Consider the following 26,793-nt stretch of genomic DNA (forward strand, 5'->3'; position numbering starts at 1 on the left):
CTTGCACAAGAGGTAAGCATAGGATAAGACACAATGCCCAGGCAGTGCTCTCTCTCCGCATCTGCTGGTGTCTTATGTGGAGAAGTCAGGTGTCTAACCCTGTGAAAGGGCCTAGAAAGATCTCTGCAATTCAGAAACGCCTGTTTATTAGTGCCTAAGTGACAGAGCCATGTGCAAGCTGGGGCAAGTATTTGGAGGGAGCAGTAGAGCCCCCACCTAGTCCATGCTCTGTCCACAAATGTAATGGCCTAGACTGGGGATCTAGAGTATATACAGCTACCCTTTCAGCAACAGCTGAGATCTGTACTCCATGTGTATGTTGTCAAGATGAATGCTGAGGTCACTAGATCAGGTACACAGGGAACATGGGGTTAAACTTAATTTGTTAGACATACTGATAGGGTGAGGGTGCAATAAATAAAATGGGGGAAAAGACGAATGTGAAAGCAACCGCCCTTTTGATTCTGGAAAGGCAAGCACATGACAGAAATATTCCAGTTAAAGGGCGGTAATGATCTGTCCCAAAAATGTTCTGTGCATAGAGTTTGTCTAAATAAATGTCCTTCCAGGGCCCTCCCCTGGATTACTAAAGTTATTAGGTCTTGGAGATCTTGCACCCTAGTTCTTGCCGGGATGGAATGGGCCAAGACTGCTCCCTCAGCACAGTATGCCTTTACTACAATTACTATGTATCTTCATTTTAAACCATACTTTATACTATGGGGCAGCAGCAGACAATTCAATAGTGAGGAATGAAGTGTGGGAGCGACTTAGTCTTTCACCAGTGTGACAAATCCATGGAGTTTATCCCTTTTCCCCAGGGAGAGCCACACACTTTTGGACTAGAGAGGAGAGCCTGCTATGTAATACCCACCCTATGGGCCACGGAATGCCCAAGTATAGGCTACATCCAACCTCCTCTTACTTCACGGTCTGACATATTTGTTGGTTATATGGGAGTTGAAAAGGGCAATCAGACACAGAGCCCCTTTAATATGAATGGCTGGATTTCTGGCCTGCATTTGTTACCGCCTCCTCGTTGAAAACAGATCAATGAAATCGCTCCTTCCATCTCGAGCTCAGTAGAATGAGAGAGAGTCGCCTGGCAAGGGTGAATGCTGTCCTGTGCAGCCGTGCAGAGGAGGAGCTGAGAGCTGTGCAGTCAGCGTGCGGTGCAGAGACTGATGGCAGCGAGGGGAACGCTGCTACTCCGAGGAAGGTGGAGACCCCAACACGCCTGGGGCCGCCAAGAGAGGAAGCAGGGAGGTGGAAGAGTGTCAGCAACCCTCAACATCTGACTTGAGCTCCCGATCAGGGAGACGGGAAGTGGAGCCGCTGACACGCACATCGCCAATGAGTCCAGCGCCACCTGGGCCGAAGAGTCCACCTCCATCCACGAACTCTGACGCTGGAGAAAAGGTATGCAGCAAGGCACACGGGTCTGCTTAAGAGTGGTGTGGCCACCGGAATAGGCTGAAGAACCCCATAGTCCAGCCGGGGCTTAAAGCATGAACACCCCATGAAGGGGTGAGAAAAAGCAACCAGTAAAGGTTGAAGAAACCCGTAGGCCAGACGGGGCTACAAGCACAAATACCCCATGGGGGTGGGTGGGAAAGCAAGCAAAAAGGGCGGAAGAACCCCATAGCTCACTCGCGGTTAAGGGTGTGAATACCCCATGAGAGGATGAGCGAGAGCAAGCAGGTAGGGCTGGAACAGCACGTAGCCCACCTGGAGCTGAGAGCAGGTCTCTATTGACCTATAGACATTCCGAGGCTGAGGAGGAAGATAGGCCAGGAGGGCCCACAGACGAACTTGGTCATAGCTGCAAATACTGGTCTTCACGGGTCAAATGACTACATCTGAGGAGAAGGGATAAAACCAGGAATATTTTGTTTGCTTGAGCAAGGAACGTTGAGAGACATTTTCAGAAATCACTCTGAAGGACATGAAGAGGAACTGAGAACTCGTGCGTGGAGGGTCAGAAAACCTGCTACAACTAAAGATCCCCTCGGTAAAGGAACCCTAGACGAAGCCAAGCGTAGGACCCTTTTCTCTTTCTGATAACGTTAGGGCTGTGAAAAGTTAGCATAGGCTTCAGACAGAGGACTGAAATTGCTTTGTGAAGACATCCTGGCACGTACCCAATTCATTGTTTTGTAGATTAGGGACTCCATTATAGAGGCAGGGTTAGAGTAGGTTTTCTTTTATAAGGTAAATAAAGACTTGGTATAAACATGTCTACTTGTCTTTCTTCTATGTCTGACTTACCACACCAGTTGCTGCTTCTCTTAAGTGTTAATGTCTAATCAGTGGCACTGCAATAGTACACATGAATTTTAAAGCACCCAGTTGGCTTTTCAAGCTGTGTGTTTTTTTAAGAAAATGAAATCACAAAATGAACCTCTTTTTAAAGTTTGGAAAGCTGACTAATCCATGATGTGTACTTGTTAAATGAACAATACTATGGTCCCCTTTTTGTTTTGTTCACATCATGCATATCAATAAGCTGAAAGCCAGTTTCAAACATTGACTAAAATCAGGTGAAAGTATCACACTGCCTCTTCTGGGCTGTGCCTTCATATCTTCAACGTAGAATAATCCATACACACAAGTTGTTCAATATCAGGTGTGAACTAATCAGCCATCCCTGGCATTTAGGCTCACTTCATATTGCATTTTAGCACTCGTAGGCCTGACTTTGTAATAAAAGGAACATACAAGTACAGTACAAGAATGCTACGTTGCATATTCTAAAAAAATTTGGACTGCAGACTATGACTTGAAAGCTTTTCTGCAAGCTGTTTCATCGCTGCTGCTTATCACTAATGGTTTCAGGTGGAATGAGCAGGTAGTGGTTTGTCTGCATTGCTAGCTTTTAAAGTGTTATATACATCAGTTATGTTATGCTGCCTCGCGTGGGGAGTACAGTTGTGTGGCTAAACATAATACGTCTCATAGGACCAAGATCACTTACTCGTAGTGTGACAAAATGGCTACTGCTCCACGGGAATACAGGGATGAGTAGTGGCTAAACCATCTACCGAGCCCCACACTACTACAAAACCATGCCTATCCTAAAAGTGAAAGAGGCACATCCACGCAACATACCTTCTTCGCCATTTTGCGGGAATGTGGGCCGAGGGCAGGCTATACTCTTAGAAGGGTTGTGAACCCAAACAGCAATAGTACAAATACTCCCAAATAAGAGAATGTCCAATTAAGGTTTGTACAAATATATATACTTTACAATATAGAATGTGTGATGGCATCATGAAGCAAGACACCGGCCCCAAATTATAAGTCCAAAATAAAACACTTTATTAGCTTAAATGTCAGGAGGGAAAAAGGCCTAACTTGCCCTATGCTAAGGTGGGATTTCCCTACCTGAATGAAACTAAGAAAATTATGAGTCAAAGAGTTCAACTTAAAAGTCTGTCTGTGTCCAAAACCTATACTTGCCCTCACAACTAGATATTTACCATATGTAGGGATGTCATCAACCAAAGAAACAGTGTTCAAAATAACATTCTGAGATTCTTCCAGCTTGCAGCTTACTTTCAGCTCCCTTCCCCAAGTGTAAAACAGTGCCACAAAAAGTTTCAAAATGACCTTTTTTAGGATCAAGATGATACAGTTTTAAACAATCCTCACGGTTCCCTTCCCCAAGTTCCAAGCAACACAGTTAAAACACAAAAGGGTCTTGAGGCTCTGTCCTAAAGACAACAAGGGTAGTTCTTCCATTCTTAGGGTGCCCTTCCCCAAGGCTTTAACTTCCCCATTACAATGTCCTTGCCTTCTTATAACTCTCTGTCACACTTGCCCCCTTTTCCATAAACTGTTTTCGCATGGGCATCTTTGACTGTTCTCTTTATTTCCTTGGCTAATAAAGCTTTGTTTTCTTTATAAAATGTTACATTTCAAGGTTTCTTAATTTTGCTCTCAATATGCATTCATGCCGTTTGAAGCTTTCATTCAATTCTGTATTCAATACGCCTTTCTTTTGCTTCATTTTAAAGTTATATTCAGTTTGATCTTCAATGTACCCTTGTTTTGCTTTTTAAAATTCCATTGAATTTGGAATTCAACATGTATTGACTTGCTTAATTGTAACGATTTTATCCAGTTCAGTATTCAATGTGCATTAGTTTTGCTTAACGTTCAATTTCCATTCAGCCCGGTATTCAGTATGCATTTGTTTTACTTCAAGTAAAATGCTCAGCACTCAGAGACTTTCAAAAACTTTGTTCCTGAGATACGTGACCACTCTGATACAAAGTATTCCTTCTTGTGCTTTAACAATCAACAATGAAAATGTTCTTAACCAGAGACTTTTGAAAACGTTCTCTCTGAGACAAGCGGCCACTCCAATACAAAGTATACTCCAACAATGGAAATGTTTAGGCATTTAGTTATCCCGGGTTCCTCATCTGTCAGAAACTCACTGGTCTCACTGATAGCTTTCACTGCCATGCGGAGCACAGACAGTTCAGCTTCTGCTGTCAGGGGTCCATTTCCTGGCTCTCAGACATTCCTGTGTCAACTCCTTGACACAGGAAAACTAGCACTTCTGTTCAAAGGGAAAGGGACAACCTCTCCACACGCTCGGCTCTCTACCCTGTCCTCAGTGTGATCCACAGAGCCCCATCTCCCACACCACGCTTCATGAGACCACCTCTCTCTGCAGTCCCCAGCTTCTTGGCGTGCTGTACACAGCAAACCGACTCACAGGAGTTCCCTCTGGCGGCTCGCCTCTCCCAAAACAAGGTTCCCTGCTGGTCGCACAGGCCTCCCTGCTGCTTTTCTCCGTGTTGCTTTCTCTCTCTCATTTTCGACACCTGCAACCCTTTAACAGGTTGCAGGTGTGCTTTCCCAATTAAGCTTTCCTGACCGTGATTAAGGGGCCATGCCTGACCTTCACAAGATTTTGCAGGCATATTCTTGGTCGTAGTACTAAGGTGGTGAAATGGTATAGTGCTCATTACTCTCAGGTGCCTCTTCCTCATCTCAGTACTGTTAAGTGTCACATGAGGGAAAAGGAGGGGACCTGACTTACAATAACCCATAAAGGTCGGGGAACAGTTAGGTTGGTCATCAAAAGGGAAAGGGGGATACCTTGTCTCACCTGGGTGCACCCTGCTCCCAATCCCCAATGACTCTCCACCCAGGGTATCCTCCCTCGCTTATCCACCCGCAGGGTCGGGATGCAAGAGTGATGGCCTTTCCCTGGCCACCTGCGAAGGGAATCCAGGGGGTTTAGGAGTGAGGCTATCCTCAGGTTTCTCACAAATGCGATAACTAACTGAAAACATAAGCAAAAACCCATTCGTTTGGAAAGAACAAAGAAAATGCAGAGCTTGTAAAGAATAGCACTATAGATACTTTAGCAGAGTTGATCCAGCAAGCAATTGCAGTAATGTCACTTTAAAGGATATGTCTTATCAGGAAAAGGTGCTAAAAAGTACTTTAAAGTCACTAAGATCCTAGAAGGTGGACCATGGACAGGGCCTCTTTAAAGTACCTTAATCTTATCTTGGCTTTGGGGGCTCAACAGCATTGAGACAGGTTTCTAAGAGCATCCTAAGGCAGTGATTCCCTGTTGTGTTGGTGAGCTGGTCGACTGGATCCAATACGCGGTGCAGTCCAAGCATCAATGGCATGTGGAACAAAGAAGCAGGGAAAGAAAGGTGATATCCAGGTCAGTGGAGCGCACAAGCAGCTCAGTGCTGGAATCAGGGAGCGGAGCTTTTCTTTGACATCTCCAGGGACAAGGTAAATCCTTCTGTTGCACTCCCATTCCAGGGTTTCCTTCCTCTCCATTGAGCAAGAGCCTGGTTCTAGTGCAGCCAGCAGTTGAGACCTTAGTCCACAGCGGTGCACCCCCACTGGTGCCAGGGCATGGTTAGGGGATAGAACTTTCCTTTGCCCTGCAGGCGCCTGTCTTCATCTCTATGTCAGAGGAATTTAGCATGGACTGCACTCACAACAGGGTTCCAAAGATGTCTTCTTCTTGGTGTCCAGAAAAGAATCAAGTAAGGGGTTGGAGATGCCTTCCTTATAAGGGTACATGTTCACAGAGGACTGGACAAAAGCAAGCCTGCTGTAAGGAGTCCACTTCCTTTTGCTGTACCAATTAATCCTTGCCCTCTTCTTGAATCGTCCTCAGATTGCTTTGTTCCACAGTAAATGTAGGGGAAAGGAAGGATAGAGAGCCCCACAGAAAACCAAGATGTTGACTTCTTTCTCTCTGGTACAGTTCTCTCTCTGGATATTCTAAATACGCCCCTTTGGGTACCTGCAGTCCCAAAGGCTCTTTGGTGTGCAACCCCCTATTATGAGGCTGGCCTTTGTTGTGTGAGTTCCCCTTTGAAAGCAAGGTTCATTGGAGATATTCTGGTTTGAGGTCATTTGCTTGAGGGGAGGCCTTTCCTTCCTCTCGGGTACTCAAAGTAAGGCAGCATGGTGGTATTGTCTCTCTAGGAGCAGTACAGACAGCCAGGCTGACATGAATACACATTGTCCTCACGTTGCTGTTCTGGGCACACAGGGTTGACAAGTGTATAATATCAAATTGGTGTGGCTTTAATAAATGTATGCTCGTATCAGTCACTATAATCAGATGTAGTTTATTTGTATTGTTTACCCTGCCACCAGATGGTTAAGGGCAACAGTTATTATATTTTGGATGAGAGGTGCAGAAGTTAAATGCAGCCTCTGTCTGCAGTGGCTCTGGGTTACAGCAGCTGTGAGGAATGCACATGTGACCTCTGAACCAGCTCGGTACCACTGGAGTGCAAGTGCTGCAGTTGTCAGACTTCCCTAATGATGAGCAGACCTCCCTTTCAGAAACAGATTTACCTGCCTCATTTTATTTTAATAAAAATCAAGAATGCCAGGGCTGTCACATCGTCGCAAGATAGCAATCGGCCACATTTCGCTCTCCAAAGACCTGTGGATATATTCCGAGATCTGTGTGCCACATGCAACAATATATTCAAATTACAGCAGGGCTGACTCGGCCTTTCACTGTTCGCAGCCAATAAAATGAGCAGGCCTGATAAGCTATATTTATCTGAGATAGGATCAGCAATACCATTGGCAATAATGATCAAATGGAAATTGATTGAAAATTCTGAGAGCAGACAAAGGACTTGCTATTTTGACCCCATGTAAATAATAATATTGACGACTAAGAAGTATTAGCCATAATATTATGCAGGAACAACGACTTCAGCAGATAGCATCGGCAATAATGAGCATCATGCAGGACTATCAATAGCTGTAAATCAGTCCAACCAGACATTATATTGGCGAGGCAGCCAATCCCTCCATTTTGACTCCTACCCCTCAAACCTCATTGCTCATCTCCTCAGAGGCACATTCCAATTGCCCTGAAGGCAAATCTCCACACTTCACCCCTTCAAGCCCCTCCACAAGGATATCCCCACACCAAGCTATCCCCTATTCCCACAGGTGTATCTCCACCATCCCTCTATCCCAACCTACAACACCGGCGTAGCACAAATCCCCCTCCACCTCCCCATCAGCCTTACAAGCACATCCCAGAATGCACATGCGTGCAATCAACCACCTTCATACCAATTCACATCCTCCACCCTCTGTCAATCCAACCCGATATAACATCACCATCCACCCATATCCCACATATGCTTCTCTACTTTCCTTCAACAGAAATACACAGGAGACGAGGAGAAAAAGTGGGGAGCAGATTGTAAATAGAGTGAGTAAATGTAAGGCGAAGGAAGTGTGATGTTGCGTGGATAAATTGCCAGCTTTGGAGGCATAAAAATCAAGTTCTAATCCCGGCTTCCCCACTTGACAAAAATCGTGTGATCTTGCGCAAATAACTTTGCCTCCTTGTGCTTCTGTTTCCTTAGTTGCAAAATGTGGAAATGCTTCTAAACAAATTTGATAGCAGTATAAAGCGGCATTTTAAAGCAAACTACAGGCCCAGGAATGAGAGATGTGGTCTAGCAGCAGAATTTGGACACACAATATCTGGCTCCCTTATATACCACATGTGGTAGATTTTAGAAATAAATACAGCAGCACATCAGGTGCTTTATTTAATCAAAAAGTTGATAGGAAGGGGAGAAGGATGAGAGGAAAGAGGGATGTACCATAAGTGGCACGTTGCCACCTTTGAACCATACGATCTAAACAATTCTCTTGGCTTTCCTGCTTGAACAAAAGCCACACTTTTTGCATTCATTGCTGAATAATGCGACCAGCGTGTACCTATGCTCTTCTAGTGTTGGTGTATGTGGAAATCAAGCACATCAACCTACTATTTTTCCCAAGATCACACAAATCCGGTCCAGAAGCCAGGATTAAGCCACTGAACAACATATCCTATCCTCTCATCTCTTCTCTGCGGACTTTTTGATTTAACGTCATAATTTATAGTAGTGTCCCCTTCGCTTCTGAACACCCACAAATTTGGCAGTCAAGGAAACTCAGGTACCAGGAGATAACGATTTCCCCAAAACAAAAACATTTGTATTCAAGCAGGAAAACCAAGAAAATGGTTTAGATCGTCTGGTCCAAAGGTGGCCACTTGCCACGTAAGGTCCATCCCTCTTTCCTCTCATCCTTCCCCCCTTCCTACCACCTTTTTGACTAGAAAGAGAAAGGACATGGTTTAACGGAGCGAATGGCAGCAGAGATGAAAGTGAAGGGGGGGAAAGAAATTCCACACGCATGTGCTCCTTTCTCCTGCTAACTATGCATTGTCCTCAGTGCACATCAATGGGAAATTGAAACCCCTTTAAAAGTCTTAGGTGGTGAGAGGCTGCCGATCTCATCTGACCCAGGCACGGAGGCCTTGGCACTCTGGAATCGTGCAAGGCAAGAGTGGGCGTGCATCAGGCCACAAGGTGCATGGTGTCACTTTAGCTAGCATTATGAATGTGGTGAATGACACCACGCAACATTGCACCAGGGATAATTTCCCCTCCACCGTGCATTCTAAGAATATCACATGTCACATATAGTGGAAAGAGGTTGAAGTCTGATTTACTCTATGAAGTCATGGGGCTCTGAGCTGACTTGCAAGATGCTTTTCACCTATATAGTGGGTATTTAATTCTTTTATTATACATGGTCACAGCATCATCCCCTTGAATGTTTGTATCTTATCCAGATACACCGGATGTTCCAATTGGTGATGCATCAAGTGAATGCAGAAGGCGCTCAGCTGCAATTAAACATCCACCTGCAGTTTGTGTTCCAAACAAATATTTCCAGCCTTTAAAAATGCTTTTGGAAGTTATGCCTGTGGCATATACCCAGTGGTGCCAGGCACAAATATACCATATATCTCCTGCACTAAACTCAGGCAGCGCAAGCCATACACGTTCGAAGATCAGTGCCTCCTTAACCTCTAAGGACTTGTCCTGGAAAGGTAGCTCAGAGGAAAAGAAGCTGGAAAGTGGTCGAGTGGAACATTGGAATTCTCGTAACGTCACACCTGAGACCTGTTGCAAGTTATTACTTCAGAGTGGGGATGTCATATTCTACTAACAGTGATGTTACAGCTAGACTGTAAGAGAACATTATTTACAGGCTGTTAAGGCTTCCACGTATTGTAAATCCTACACTTGCTTAGAAGCACTTTCCAGCAATTATAGGAAAATGGCACAGAAGATCAAACTTTATAATGGTATACTTCAGTTGCGAGGTCACCGCTTCTAGGGGTGCCAAAACACGGAGGACACAGAGTGACACAGTGCAGAGCTCAGAGGGCTGCAAAGGGCACCAATGGACTGAGGGTAGCCACGGCCGGCTGGCGCGCAAGGATGAACGATAGGGCGCGCAGGCGCTAAAGGATAAGGGATACAGAACTTGAAATGCTTCGGGTAACAACTCATCACAAGACTGAGGTCTCTGGGCTCAAAGTGATTGTAGTTACAGAGGTGAAAAGGGTAGAGATCAAAGAATAACAAAGCAGAGGGCCAATGGACTGAGGTTCCACTTGACCAGAGGTCACACACTGATGAAGGATACAGACCATAGAGCACCAAATGGTAAGGGAACAGAACCTGAAAGGACTAAAATTACAAATTACCAAAGGGTTGAGGTCTCGTAGCTCATAGAACTGCAGTCCCAGAGTGACAGAGGATTGGGAGCACAGAGGTCTAGAGTATCGTGGTCAGAGCACACTAAAGGATGAGGTCACAAAGCAGCAAAGTGGGCTGTGGTACCACATACCAACAAAGGATGAGAGTCACACGGGATCAGAGCATTTAGGTAACTCAGGGCCAAACGCCTGAGGGAGAAATGAGTTCACAAGAACAGAGGATAGAGGTCGCTGAGGACTTAACAGAGAGCGGTCAGGGGGTGCTAATGTATTGAGATCTCACATGTGCCAAGGAGTGAGGTCACAGAGCCAAGGGTACATTGACCTATTCTGCAACATAAGTATTGTTAGTCACAGGCACACAAAAATATGACATACATCTCAGCGGTATTGATTTGTTTGAAAAATAAATCTTTATTTTCATGTAAAATATAATTTGGGGGTGTACTAGGGTTGATATCCTAAGGACTAAATTACACACACAATCTTTTTAAGACACTTTTAGAGCCTGGTGATTTCATTTCGCCATCCTGTGCACCTCTCCAAAGTCGCCTGTGTTTTCACAGCACATTGTGGTGCCCGAGCTGTAGGTCATGTGGAGTCCAGGGAACCTTGGCCCAGTGAGAAGCTGGCAACATATCCCTGCACAGGGCCCTATTGAGTCTTTAGTGGGGCCCCAGAAAAGATGAATAATGCATTGCTGAAAAGGTGAATTGGACAGATGTACAAACCCACCCTTATTCAGTACATATAACTTTTAATCTCATTAAGGACCATTGTTATGCGCTGGAATCATTTCATTGTGCAGCAAATGGTGGATTATGCAGATTGTCCGGAATCATGAAGCCCCGGCTGGGCCCGTACGATCGCATGATTAGAGATCCCCCGGGATTGAGTTGTATGGGTGCATCCTAGGAGCGCTGTCGGAGAGGTTAGGAGTGATGATGTGATCAAGGAAAGGATCAAATGAAAGTGGGCATCAAATGTTAATTTGTGGAAGGCATACATGGACCGTCTGAAATGCCATTACAGCCTTCTCCATTATGACATAACTAGTTCGAGTGCCAGTGTCCTCTGAAAAGTAGGTAGGGCAGGGGCTGTTCCAGTCAGCATGAAGTTCCGCGCATGTAGCTTCATTATTTAAGGGACTTGCACTGCATTCAAGCCTTCATTGTGATGGAACACAGCCTTTGTTCCCAAGTCCCTGTTTTGATGGAGGCTCAAGCCAAGGTCTGCATGCAGGCGGTGCTCTCCAATGGCTGTCGCCTACAAGGTCTGTTTGGAGGGCTCAAAGGTAAAGAGGGTAAGCATCTGAGGCATCTATTCAGGAGGGTAGCCCATATGTTGGCCTAATACATTGGCAGAAATATTGATAGAAAATGGCTGACCCTAGACTTCTACAGATGAGACATCATGATTTGTTGAATAATAAATGTATGGACGAGGGTAGCCCAATGCACTGACCCAATATTTCTTTGAGGATGGGCATCATGAAAGGCTGTCCGTAGGCCACCATGGAGGTAGGCACCATGAGGAAGTGGCCCGCGACCTTTAGGGAGGTGTGAGGCACAATGTGTTGTCCTAAAATCTGTTTGGAAGCATGCAGAAAAATGTGTTAAAACAAGATCTTTCTGGAATCAGGTATTGTGTTGAGTTGATTAAAGGTCTGTTTGGATATTAACCAATGATGGAATTCAAATCCATGGTCTTCAGGGGTATCAGCAATGCAATTGTGTCTCATCCCAAATCTGGTATCTGCTGGCTGGAAAACCGTGCCCATCCTGGAGGGCAGCACCGCACAATGAATGGCAGCAATCATGGCGGTAACACAGAGATGTCTTTGGAAGCCAGCATCCACAAATGAAGTTCATTGATAGATGTATTGGAGGTCTACGCCCACAATTGAAGCTTGCATCCACAATGGCAGTTCATCAACCAATCTGATGGAGATCATCACTCACAATGGAAGCCCAACCCCACAATGGTGTCCCTCAAATGTGATGGGAGTGAATATTTATGGAGATGTCCAGGGAAGCCAGCAACCATGATGAAGTCTTGGACCCATGAGGAAACTGTATGTGGCAATGTCATGAAGGATAGAATGCATGATGGAGGCCAAAATTGGGAAGTTTCTGGAGGAAGATGGAAGCTAGCACCCCCAAGAGAGACTGATCCTGAGCCTGCAGTGCAGGAAAGACAGGAACCACAGAACACCCCAGCACTTACGATGGGGGTTAGTTTAGTAAAAGTATGTGGACCATCCCCTAGGATAATAGGATTAATGTCAGTCCTCACAATTAAGCTTCATCAGGACATTTTATCAAAGTCAGCAGCCGGTTAAGTGGAGAAGTGCATGTTGACCCACTCCCAAAGTGGCAGTTAAAGTGGCACATTTTGTGGAGAACAGCACCCACCTTTGAGGTTAATCTGAAGGTTTTATTGAGGGTGAGCCTGAAAATGTTGATGGAGCCAGCAATCAAGAGGGAGATAAACCTGCCGATAACTATGCAGGCCAGCCCAGCAGCCACAATGGTGACCAGCACCCAAAATGGAGTCAACCCCCTGTGAAGATATCCTTGGAGTCAACCACCTGTAATGAACGGAAATCCTAGGAATTCATGGAGACCTGCATCCATGAAAACAGTTAATCTGGCGATGTCCGTGGAGACCAGCACCCTCTCTGATGTCAGCACCCACAGAGAAGGTTCCTCGAGAGTCCTCATGTTCGTTGGCCCCAATGAAGCAGGTTTATCAGGAGATGTTCACGGAGGCTGGCACACATGATGAACATTAATTCCAAGATCTCATGGAGCCAAGCACCCACGGTGGACGCCACCACTTATGTTGGAGGCCAGAACCCAAGAAGGAGGTTACAATGAATGCTGGTCTAACCATCTGTTAAGGGACAGCACATGCACAGGTGTAGCCTATACACCTAGGGTGACAGTTGAGACTTGGAACTGATGAGGTATGCTCTGCACAGTCTTCTGAACGTGAAAGAAGTGACCTTCAATGTGTCGGAATTCCACTGCGAATAATGCAAATAGTAGAAAGAGGATCATGGCAGCGATCCACTCACAAATGGCAGCCGCACTCTTCAGGTTCTGTGAATGGAGAACACCCACTGATGTTGTGGTTAAGGATAATGACACAAAATCTGAACAGTTACTTCCCTCTTTAGTATCCCCCCTAATATGTTTTCCTTTTAGCTGACTGCAATATTGCTCTAATAATTTGTTTCTTGGTGTGTTACTTTGTTTCTTTCTTTCTAATTGCCTCTTGTTCTAGATTGTTATTCTTTCTTAATCCGTTACCCTGCCTGTCATTATTTGACACTTTTTCTTGATTCATTGCTTCCATGTCCTTTCTTTTAATTTCTCTTTCTTCCTCGAGCACCTCTTTCAAAACTTCACTTTCTATTTTCTTTTTTCTTTCTACTCTGTATCTCACATAGTACTTTTTAGCTCTTTTCTTTGTCAAAAGCACAGCATTTATCCATCACTCTTTCTCTGTTTCTCGTTCTCTTTTCCTTTTCATTATTTCACCTTTTCTTTTATGGCCTACTTTTCTCAGACACATCTTGATATTTCTATCACACTTCTTGTATTCATTATCTTCTCAAAGCCCAATCTATGTTCTCAGACACATCTTGATATTTCTATCACACTTCTTGTATTCATTATCTTCTCAAAGCCCAATCTATGTTCTCAGACACATCTTGATATTTCTATAACCTTCTTGTATTCATTATCTTCTCAAAGCCCAATCTATGTTCTCAGACACATCTTGATATTTCTATCACACTTCTTGTATTCATTATCTTCTCAAAGCCCAATCTATGTTCTCAGACACATCTTGATATTTCTATCACACTTCTTGTATTCATTATCTTCTCAAAGCCCAATCTATGTTCTCGGACACATCTTGATATTTCTATCACACTTCTTGTATTCATTATCTTCTCAAAGCCCAATCTATGTTCTCGGACACATCTTGATATTTCTATCACACTTCTTGTATTCATTATCTTCTCAAAGCCCAATCTATGTTCTCGGACACATCTTGATATTTCTATCACACTTCTTGTATTCATTATCTTCTCAAAGCCCAATCTATGTTCTCAGACACATCTTGATATTTCTATCACACTTCTTGTATTCATTATCTTCTCAAAGCCCAATCTATGTTCTCAGACACATCTTGATATTTCTATCACACTTCTTGTATTCATTATCTTCTCAAAGCCCAATCTATGTTCTCAGACACATCTTGATATTTCTATCACACTTCTTGTATTCATTATCTTCTCAAAGCCCAATCTATGTTCTCAGACACATCTTGATATTTCTATCACACTTCTTGTATTCATTATCTTCTCAAAGCCCAATCTATGTTCTCAGACACATCTTGATATTTCTATCACACTTCTTGTATTCATTATCTTCTCAAAGCCCAATCTATGTTCTCAGACACATCTTGATATTTCTATCACACTTCTTGTATTCATTATCTTCTCAAAGCCCAATCTATGTTCTCAGACACATCTTGATATTTCTATCACACTTCTTGTATTCATTATCTTCTCAAAGCCCAATCTATGTTCTCAGACACATCTTGATATTTCTATCACACTTCTTGTATTCATTATCTTCTCAAAGCCCAATCTATGTTCTCAGACACATCTTGATATTTCTATCACACTTCTTGTATTCATTATCTTCTCAAAGCCCAATCTATGTTCTCAGACACATCTTGATATTTCTATCACACTTCTTGTATTCATTATCTTCTCAAAGCCCAATCTATGTTCTCGGACACATCTTGATATTTCTATCACACTTCTTGTATTCATTATCTTCTCAAAGCCCAATCTATGTTCTCGGACACATCTTGATATTTCTATCACACTTCTTGTATTCATTATCTTCTCAAAGCCCAATCTATGTTCTCGGACACATCTTGATATTTCTATCACACTTCTTGTATTCATTATCTTCTCAAAGCCCAATCTATGTTCTCAGACACATCATGATATTTCTATCACACTTCTTGTATTCATTATCTTCTCAAAGCCCAATCTATGTTCTCAGACACATCTTGATATTTCTATCACACTTCTTGTATTCATTATCTTCTCAAAGCCCAATCTATGTTCTCAGACACATCTTGATATTTCTATCACACTTCTTGTATTCATTATCTTCTCAAAGCCCAATCTATGTTCTCAGACACATCTTGATATTTCTATCACACTTCTTGTATTCATTATCTTCTCAAAGCCCAATCTATGTTCTCGGACACATCTTGATATTTCTATCACACTTCTTGTATTCATTATCTTCTCAAAGCCCAATCTATGTTCTCGGACACATCTTGATATTTCTATCACACTTCTTGTATTCATTATCTTCTCAAAGCCCAATCTATGTTCTCGGACACATCTTGATATTTCTATCACACTTCTTGTATTCATTATCTTCTCAAAGCCCAATCTATGTTCTCGGACACATCTTGATATTTCTATCACACTTCTTGTATTCATTATCTTCTCAAAGCCCAATCTATGTTCTCAGACACATCTTGATATTTCTATCACACTTCTTGTATTCATTATCTTCTCAAAGCCCAATCTATGTTCTCAGACACATCTTGATATTTCTATCACACTTCTTGTATTCATTATCTTCTCAAAGCCCAATCTATGTTCTCAGACACATCTTGATATTTCTATCACACTTCTTGTATTCATTATCTTCTCAAAGCCCAATCTATGTTCTCAGACACATCTTGATATTTCTATCACACTTCTTGTATTCATTATCTTCTCAAAGCCCAATCTATGTTCTCGGACACATCTTGATATTTCTATCACACTTCTTGTATTCATTATCTTCTCAAAGCCCAATCTATGTTCTCGGACACATCTTGATATTTCTATCACACTTCTTGTATTCATTATCTTCTCAAAGCCCAATCTATGTTCTCAGACACATCTTGATATTTCTATCACACTTCTTGTATTCATTATCTTCTCAAAGCCCAATCTATGTTCTCAGACACATCTTGATATTTCTATCACACTTCTTGTATTCATTATCTTCTCAAAGCCCAATCTATGTTCTCAGACACATCTTGATATTTCTATCACACTTCTTGTATTCATTATCTTCTCAAAGCCCAATCTATGTTCTCAGACACATCTTGATATTTCTATCACACTTCTTGTATTCATTTTCTTCTCAAAGCCCAATCTATGTTCTCAGACACATCTTGATATTTCTATCACACTTCTTGTATTCATTATCTTCTCAAAGCCCAATCTATGTTCTCGGACACATCTTGATATTTCTATCACACTTCTTGTATTCATTATCTTCTCAAAGCCCAATCTATGTTCTCGGACACATCTTGATATTTCTATCACACTTCTTGTATTCATTATCTTCTCAAAGCCCAATCTATGTTCTCAGACACATCTTGATATTTCTATCACACTTCTTGTATTCATTATCTTCTCAAAGCCCAATCTATGTTCTCAGACACATCTTGATATTTCTATCACACTTCTTGTATTTATTATCTTCTCAAAGCCCAATCTATGTTCTCAGACACATCTTGATATTTCTATCACACTTCTTGTATTCATTATCTTCTCAAAGCCCAATCTATGTTCTCAGACACATCTTGATATTTCTATCACACTTCTTGTATTCATTATCTTCTCAAAGCCCAATCTATGTTCTCAGACACATCTTGATATTTCTATCACACTTCTTGTATTCATTATCTTCTCAAAGCCCAATCTATGTTCTCAGACACATCTTGATATTTCTATCACACTTCTTGTATTCATTATCTTCTCAAAGCCCAATCTATGTTCTCAGACACATCTTGATATTTCAATCACACTTCTTGTATTCATTATCTTCTCAAAGCCCAATCTATGTTCTCAGACACATCTTGATATTTCTATCACACTTCTTGTATTCATTATCTTCTCAAAGCCCAATCTATGTTCTCGGACACATCTTGATATTTCTATCACACTTCTTGTATTCATTATCTTCTCAAAGCCCAATCTATGTTCCCGGACACATCTTGATATTTCTATCACACTTCTTGTATTCATTATCTTCTCAAAGCCCAATCTATGTTCTCAGACACATCTTGATATTTCTATCACACTTCTTGTATTCATTATCTTCTCAAAGCCCAATCTATGTTCTCAGACACATCTTGATATTTCTATCACACTTCTTGTATTCATTATCTTCTCAAAGCCCAATCTATGTTCTCAGACACATCTTGATATTTCTATCACACTTCTTGTATTCATTATCTTCTCAAAGCCCAATCTATGTTCTCAGACACATCTTGATATTTCTATCACACTTCTTGTATTCATTATCTTCTCAAAGCCCAATCTATGTTCTCAGACACATCTTGATATTTCTATCACACTTCTTGTATTCATTATCTTCTCAAAGCCCAATCTATGTTCTCGGACACATCTTGATATTTCTATCACACTTCTTGTATTCATTATCTTCTCAAAGCCCAATCTATGTTCTCAGACACATCTTGATATTTCTATCACACTTCTTGTATTCATTATCTTCTCAAAGCCCAATCTATGTTCTCGGACACATCTTGATATTTCTATCACACTTCTTGTATTCATTATCTTCTCAAAGCCCAATCTATGTTCTCGGACACATCTTGATATTTCTATCACACTTCTTGTATTCATTATCTTCTCAAAGCCCAATCTATGTTCTCAGACACATCTTGATATTTCTATCACACTTCTTGTATTCATTATCTTCTCAAAGCCCAATCTATGTTCTCAGACACATCTTGATATTTCTATCACACTTCTTGTATTCATTATCTTCTCAAAGCCCAATCTATGTTCTCAGACACATCTTGATATTTCTATCACACTTCTTGTATTCATTATCTTCTCAAAGCCCAATCTATGTTCTCAGACACATCTTGATATTTCTATCACACTTCTTGTATTCATTATCTTCTCAAAGCCCAATCTATGTTCTCAGACACATCTTGATATTTCTATCACACTTCTTGTATTCATTATCTTCTCAAAGCCCAATCTATGTTCTCAGACACATCTTGATATTTCTATCACACTTCTTGTATTCATTATCTTCTCAAAGCCCAATCTATGTTCTCAGACACATCTTGATATTTCTATCACACTTCTTGTATTCATTATCTTCTCAAAGCCCAATCTATGTTCTCGGACACATCTTGATATTTCTATCACACTTCTTGTATTCATTATCTTCTCAAAGCCCAATCTATGTTCTCGGACACATCTTGATATTTCTATCACACTTCTTGTATTCATTATCTTCTCAAAGCCCAATCTATGTTCTCGGACACATCTTGATATTTCTATCACACTTCTTGTATTCATTATCTTCTCAAAGCCCAATCTATGTTCTCAGACACATCTTGATATTTCTATCACACTTCTTGTATTCATTATCTTCTCAAAGCCCAATCTATGTTCTCGGACACATCTTGATATTTCTATCACACTTCTTGTATTCATTATCTTCTCAAAGCCCAATCTATGTTCTCGGACACATCTTGATATTTCTATCACACTTCTTGTATTCATTATCTTCTCAAAGCCCAATCTATGTTCTCAGACACATCTTGATATTTCTATCACACTTCTTGTATTCATTATCTTCTCAAAGCCCAATCTATGTTCTCAGACACATCTTGATATTTCTATCACACTTCTTGTATTCATTATCTTCTCAAAGCCCAATCTATGTTCTCAGACACATCTTGATATTTCTATCACACTTCTTGTATTCATTATCTTCTCAAAGCCCAATCTATGTTCTCAGACACATCTTGATATTTCTATCACACTTCTTGTATTCATTATCTTCTCAAAGCCCAATCTATGTTCTCAGACACATCTTGATATTTCTATCACACTTCTTGTATTCATTATCTTCTCAAAGCCCAATCTATGTTCTCAGACACATCTTGATATTTCTATCACACTTCTTGTATTCATTATCTTCTCAAAGCCCAATCTATGTTCTCAGACACATCTTGATATTTCTATCACACTTCTTGTATTCATTATCTTCTCAAAGCCCAATCTATGTTCTCAGACACATCTTGATATTTCTATCACACTTCTTGTATTCATTATCTTCTCAAAGCCCAATCTATGTTTGCTTTATATCACTTTCCACTCCCTCTAGTCTTCTCTCTGCCTTTTCATTATCATGTTGTTTCTCTGCGGTCATCCTTTTCACATCTTCTGCTATGTGTAGAGCTATTGAAATGAAAATATAATGCTTTGATAAATTGTTTTGCTTTTCTTGTTTGACGTGCTGTCTGATTTTTTCATAAGTTGTACTTTTTATAATTCCAATTTTCTTTTAAAGATTGCCACTGGAATGAACTGGTTGCAGGGAAGGTATGGTATTTTCCTAACATTCTGTCTGGACCGAACGCCACTTCCACCTGACAATGAAGTGGACAGAGGTAGGTCAAAGTGCTCTGAGGCTACGCTTGTGTCAATGCCCTATCTGTGTGGCCTTAATTAATTAATCTTGTTTTACACGCTTAATACCAGAGACCAGTCTCTAAGCACAGAACCGGGATTCAAATCTGTGTTGCTGTGCGTTGTCTTTCTACGAAAAACCAAAGACGTTGCCACTGAGATATCCTCCCGGCCCAGCTATCCTCCCTTGCTTCTTTCTGTTGCAGGCTCTTGCATCATCTTGATGACTTCTAATATGTACATAATTGCCAGTTTACAAATGTTAGTTACCAAACAAATACTCACGTAATACTGCAGGGCAGATGTCTTGCAAAGAATTGTGCGAGGCTCCTGATTTCTTTTGGGCCAATGCTAAATTCTGCCCTTTTCAATTTCGTCTGCAAATATCATGACCAAGGTGTTCACACATATTGGCCTGTATGTTACTGTGTATGCAGCTGTTTGAGTGTACACAAATGTATAGCACCACACAAAGAACTGTGGCATTGTAGTTACTTTTGTGTTACTGGACATAAATATGTTCTTGCAAAATCACTATGCAGTCTAACTGCACACTTTCGTCACCATGTTCACACACAAAGTATGCGATAGTATATAGTGAAATAGCACGCCATAGTGGTATGAACGATGTGGCTTCACTTTAAAGTTTAATTAAAATATGTGAGTTTTTTCAGGTTTGAGAATGTTAAAATGGGAAGGCCTCGGGGAGCCTGCGTATTTTCTGACTTGCAGAAGCCGTTGAACCGTGTCAGTGGAATGAAACATTACATTTAGACCGTATTTAAAAATGTGCCTACAGTCTCTGGTTGTTCATGTTAATAACATTGAAGAGCATTATCCCCAGAAGGTTCTAGATTTCTAGGGAACTCATGGGACTATTTGAAGAGCTCCAGATTTCACAGAAAGTTCCCTAGTGTAGATCCACCCTTTTCCTTACACTGCACACAAATGTACATGCAATGTCTGCAGAATTCCTATAATTGTTCAGTTTTAGACCCCTCCAATCCAAAGAAATGGTGTATAGTTTTGGGTTTGAGATGGTGTGTTCAGGCGAGAGGCAACAGCAGCCCCTCGGGAGCCCATGTTATACTCTGGCCTGGGTAAGCCCGGGAACACTCCAAACCATGCATGGTCCCGTAGTGCGTTTAAACATGGTGGAAGCGTAACATAGCATGTCAGTGGGTTAGGAAAAAAGGAATAAATTAAGGATTGGATATCCCATTTGAGGGTTATTACAATTGTGTATGTGCCCGCCGATGGAATTTTTGTATCGACTTGTAACGGTACAATCCCTCACCATAACCTGACTTTTAAAATATGTGTCACTTTAACAATGCCAGCTGCTTGAAGCCCATCCCTAAATTCGCTCTGATGCCCATATTTTATGATGTTGGCTCCCATTTAGTTCTATAAAATTATTCACTGCCCATTTAATATCAGGATGAGTAAAATCCCCAAGTCCCCAGGTAGGACAACCTCCCTCGCCTCTGCTAGGACACCACAAAAGGATACTCATGACGATAAGCACTGTGCATGCCGTGCAGAGAAGGAACCGGTACGGTCCAAGCCATCGTCCGCCATGCCGTGGTGTCACCCGGTACGTCATGATGGTCTGCAGCCAGAAGTAGGCGACACCCACGAAGAAAGCCAGGACAGCCCCAACCAAGTGTGTCTCTAGCTGGTTGGATTGCTGTGAGAATAAAAGGATACAGTTAGCAGTCATTCAATAGAAATGTCAGTATACACAGTACCTGAGCCTAAAAAATAGACTACATTGTCAACTCATTAATGACAGAGCAACCTTTTGTTACATATTTTGAAGAAGCAGTGCAGTGTACTTGAACAGCTACCAAAATAAGTAAATGTTATATGACTGCTGGGCTTGCAAACACATATGTGCTAATTATTCTGCAAAACATTTACTATAGCAAATATAGGTGTAGGCTGCCCTGCACATACCGATGGCCTGCCCTGCCAAAAGTGGCCTATGGCTTCTTTCCCTAGTACAGTTAATTGTTCACAATGTGATATTCACTCAAACAAAAAACGTAGAATGTGTCTTTAAATATGGACAGCATGCAAAATTGATTCATTTTGTTTTTCATTTGAAATTGTACATTTTATATGTCATACCGAGGTCTAGTCTTGAAACCAGAAATAGTCGGCGTATAAGAACTGTTCTGTAGTTTTGCATTAACCAGAGATACTAATTTAACAGAAGAAAACGCTGATTTTACAGTTGAAAATGTGCTTCTTGGCTGCAGTGTTTATTTGTTTGCATTAGAAAAGCAGCAGAGTAAAGGTCAGCTAACAAAATGCTTATACTATATAATATATAGGTTATTTATAACGCGCTTAATATCCAGAGGTTTCTAAGCGTGGACCCGGGGATTGAACATGTGTTGTTCCGTGTCATTTTGCTTCCAAGGCGAGCACGTTGCCACTGAGCTATCCTCCCAAGATGTCATCCTTTACCAAGACGTCTACATTGAACAACCTCTTTGTGTGTACTTTTTTTAAACAGTGTACCAATGTTATGAAAAGGAGGCAGCAACATCAGCTAATTAGATAACTGAGGTCATTGTGTATGAAAAAAGATTAGACCATCAGGTTTCGCTTGAACTGTTTAGCTAATAAGCCCATTCTAAGGTAAAGAGAATAGCAAAACGCTGTCAATGGGAATAAATAAGTTAGGAAGCAATGAACGTAACATGATTAAGATAAGACCTATTTAAGGTTAAAATGAGGCATCCAAAAGAGGTGAGAAGGGCCATGTCACCGAGGGGCAGTAGAGATTGATGGGGAAAAGAAGGAACCCGCAGCTTTCCAGAAATATGTTGTAGGGTGATATACCTGTGCACCTTCGTTCTACACTACAAGGATTCTTTAGAATTCTAATTATATTCTCGTTCCTTTATTTTGGCAACTGTTCTTGGATTGTTAAAGCCCTCTTTTTCATTTTTATGTTTTCTATGCATTTTTAAAATGAATAGTAGAGTGGTAATAGGTTTGCATAGGCAGAAGTCGTGTGGATTCCTACGACTGCTGGTTTCCTTTTCCTGACAGCACTAGGGTTAGCATATTCCTTAATTTTACTGTGTCATATTTTAGATGCCTGTGCACAGAGACGATTGACTGTAGCCTCCAGATGTCTAGAAATTATTCAGAGAAAGCTTGGACTCCATGATTAGATTCAAACGCTCTATTGACTACATTGGACATTGATTATGCTTTTAATATACTATTTTGTAGGCTCATATAATAACACTAAAGGAGAATAAGTATATGTAAATGAGGTGCGTGAGCATTCTTTATGTGTTTTTATTTTATGAGCCTAGCTGGCACTATAATGAAAGTGTAAATGCTGTTGTTTCCATGATGTAAATGTGAAGGGGTATTTGATGACATGTATTGTTTATTATTTGCAGAAGGGTAATAAGAAAGTATCCCTATGACTTCTGGGGGTAGGCTCACAACAATGCTTCTGACTAATAGTAGACCTGACAGGTGCTCAAGGGTAGAGGTTTCATGTAAAGCTTAGAGCTCCAATGCTCCCTGCAGACCATTGTCAGGTATTGCTCTATTCTCTGCCAGAAAATCTCCCATAGCCAAAGGCAGGTGTGGCCCATGGGCCCACGGTGCCAGGCTAGTGTTGCATCATGCGTGTCCCCTGAGGAAACACCAAGAAAGAAAGACACAGGCACCAGGGTAATATTTTGTTTAAATGTAAAGTAGAGGTTTGTTTTATTTACTTATGTCTCTTATGTGTGTGTGTCCTTTGAAGTACACCAACCAGCTGACCATGGGGCTGGATGGAATGTTAAAAGAAACAGAACCACAAGAAACTAGGGTTTTAGATTCAAATACTTAATTTCGGCCTCCTGCAATAGTATTTACAGTAAATAGGATTGCAGTGGGAAATTAAATCTAAATTATGATCAGCTGCGCATCAAGTGCCATCATTCATCACCATAAAGGCCAGTGGTATCTACCCTGTCCTGGACTCTCATCTGTATTTGTATAACTACACTTTTGCCTGTTTTGCCTTTCTTATTCTAGAAAAGCAAGACAGCATGTCATGGGTTCAGCACTATCTTGATACGAGCCCTTGTGCCTTACCAGGCCCCACAGTCTCCATGTGCTTTTGCTGTGAAGTACTTGTTGATGGCAGTACCTCCTACCCGGTCAGACTGCTCGACCTGCCACCTAGAGGCGGCTCATTGGCCTGGGATTTCTTTGTCATGTGACATCACAGATTGTTAACAATGCACAGAATAGTTTACTGAGATGTGCCCACAGGAACCTCTCCCTTCTTTCTGTCCTTGAGATTTCTAAAGGCAAAGTGAATGTTCTATTCAAGTATCATCTGATATGATATGTTAATTATAACGCGCTTAATACCCAGCGGTTTCTAAGTACGGACCCGGGGATTGAACCTGTGGTGCTCCGTGTCGTCTTGCTTCCAAGGCGAGCACGTTGCCCGTGTGCTATCCTCCCATGCTATACAGCCTAGTCAAAGAGGTACATGTGAAAGGGCTTAAGATCTACGCCAACGTGTTTGGTTTGAAATTAATGTAATCATAAACCTTGGTTGCCCTTATTGTACAACTGAGAGGTTGAAGCCTTGTCCAGTATGTCAGATCAGGAGCTAGACCCTATAAACCACACTGAATCCATCAAGCATTTGTGGGGTGGGAGAAAGGGCATATCCGTCTGCTTGCTGATCTCCGAGCAATCCAGTAGTGTCTTGGGTACCATGAGTATATATTGTCAGTATGGCGTGGTGCGGTAGACCCTCTGTGTCCATGGGAGGCTGATATAATTCCATACCAAATATCAACACCAACTAGAACTCTCTTTCTCTTCATCGCAGCGATTGTGCTATGCCAGCTTTAGCTTTAGGCAGTATCCCACCCAGTCAATCACACAATGCGGTCAACAAACATTGGGGCAATGCCCACATCCACTAGGGCCCTCATTGGCACATCATTGCTGGACACTTGAGCTCTCTTACCTGGAAGTTTCCAACCATGGAGATCCCCAGGGCGCTTAAGACACCGAGAACCGCACTGGCTATGTTGAGGCGTGAGTGGCATCCCAAGTCCCTGACCTGCTGGAAGCGGATAAACGTAACCCACACCGCTGGAAACAAGAGTAAGACTGTGTGAACTGTTTGGAAATCAATGATATGTATTGCCATTTTTTAATGCAACATTTGACAGTTGTTTTCAATCTCCTCTTAAGTTCTAATTTTGGCAAATACGATTTTTTAAAAAGCACATGGGGATGTGTGAATTTCACCAGATCACGCAGTTTGCACGGGTTTGCCAGGATGAAAGCCCAAGATTTCTGGTTCCACGGGCGGTAAACAATCCACTAAAAAACACACACATACCTTGCTGCACGTTATTGTGGCTCTACTAAACGTACACTTGCCTCATGCCGACATTGAGCAGAATTCACGTCACACTCCACTCCTCTTATAATATGTGCTTCGCATGTTTGCCTACTTTAACACCAAGAGACCACCGTGGTTGCGGTAGGACACGCGGTACAAGATTCGCCAACATAACGAACTAGGGGATGCAGGCACCTGGAAAATGGAGTCATTCCTTCTTATGTTTGATCTATTTTTCGTTTAAGCTTTTTATTAACAATATACAACCTGGAAACACATAAAATAGCAGGAATATTAACAGATTCCATATGGTTACACCCCTACAGTTGTCCCTATGGAATGGGTACACATTGAACAATGTTTTGACCAGATCTCTCAACTTCCCTTCATTTGGAGGGTATCACCCACTTTGGACATCTTTTCACACTGGCAACACTCCACTTGTCTCCCATAGACTTCAACATGCTCACCTGTCCAGGAAAAACCTCAACAACCCAACAATGACTGTTCCCATTGGTGTCCTTAAAATCACTCACCAAATACTCAGTAAACACACCTGATTGCCCCCGCCTTGAAGAATCAATAGGTTGCGATGTATGCAGGGGGTGAAGGGAAGAAGTATGCATCAAGCTGGAAGTTACCCCTCCACCTCGTCCCACCCACAGCATCTTTTCTGATAGAGAGAGCAGAGCATGTGTGTGCCGGCAATGCCGGCCGGGTGCATTGCTGCATTTTGAGGTGGTGGGGCCAGTTCCTTCCTGGAATGTGTGCAATATGCCTCAGTATCACACCGGGTGTTGTTAAGCGGCACCCACACCACCTGAGCATGGAAATGTCACAGGACAATGCAAGTTCCCAGAGGGAGATAGCCATGACCAGGGCTGGGCATTCATGCTATTAGCATAAAATGATCAGGGTAATGTTGTGCGTTGCATGAGTAATTGGCCCCCGGCGACCGTTTAAGCTCCACCACTCCCCCCTCTCGGTCCCTATGAAGCCCTTTTTCAAGTTGCCTTTCTATTCTTGCCTTTGTGAAGACAGTAGAATAGGCCATTTCATCTAACGAGGACATACGCCACAGCGCCACATAGTGGCCATCCGTGGAAGTTCACCGCCAGTTCTGAACCACTGAGAAATGCATTGCGTGCATACAAATTAGCCAAAAGCATGCATGCTTCCTCCATGTGAATAAAGGGTCGTAATACCTTATCCACCCAAAACATACGTGTTTCACCCTCATTGAGGATCATCGTTGCGGTGCAGTCGGACATCCTTCTGATTGGTGCTTTATGGCATGTTTACCAAACACCATCAAAGTTATGATGAGTTCAAAAAAGGTATGAAAAAAACCTTGCCTTTGAAGAAAGATGGGCGCATGGTTGCCCAGATACCTATTTACATCAGGGGTCAACAAAGTGTAGAGATAGTACAAATCTAAGGAGCTAATTGGTCGGTGTAAATGAGGCACATACGTTCAACATTGGCCGCAGATTTTAGAAATCCCTTACAGATTTGAAACAGTTTGCAGATGCTATGCAGATGTTCTCCCTGTGCGCATGTCATTTCCAGCTGTGCCTGCAGCTCCAGGTAGATCCAAGCCTGCGCACTCATAAGGAAGTGTGAACAATGGGGGTGTCATGGCAGCTGTAAACACAGGCTGGCAACACAGCTATGCGTTCATCACATGCGGCCATACTGAAAATAGACACAGTGGATCCAGATTGGTGTAGCACGTTTTCC

At 42.0% G+C, this 26,793-nt stretch overlaps 1 protein-coding gene across 1 annotated transcript in view; it reads right to left on the minus strand.

Annotated features, from left to right (window-relative positions):
- Positions 1-10,486: 10,486 nt before the first annotated feature.
- TMEM150B (transmembrane protein 150B) overlaps positions 10,487-26,793 on the minus strand; it is a 61,592-nt gene continuing 45,285 nt past the window's right edge. Inside the window, exons 4-6 of the mRNA XM_069638261.1 lie at positions 24,670-24,797; positions 21,168-21,345; positions 10,487-13,220 (exon numbers count right to left, since the gene is read on the minus strand). Of these exons, the coding sequence (XP_069494362.1) occupies positions 13,024-13,220; positions 21,168-21,345; positions 24,670-24,797 (503 nt within the window). The 3' untranslated portion in view covers positions 10,487-13,023. The remainder of the gene's footprint in view (positions 13,221-21,167; positions 21,346-24,669; positions 24,798-26,793) is intronic.

The sequence above is a fragment of the Ambystoma mexicanum genome, chromosome 1q, assembly GCF_040938575.1.
Source record: "Ambystoma mexicanum isolate Mex_15411 chromosome 1q, UKY_AmexF1_1, whole genome shotgun sequence".
NCBI classification, from domain to species: Eukaryota; Metazoa; Chordata; class Amphibia; order Caudata; family Ambystomatidae; genus Ambystoma; species Ambystoma mexicanum.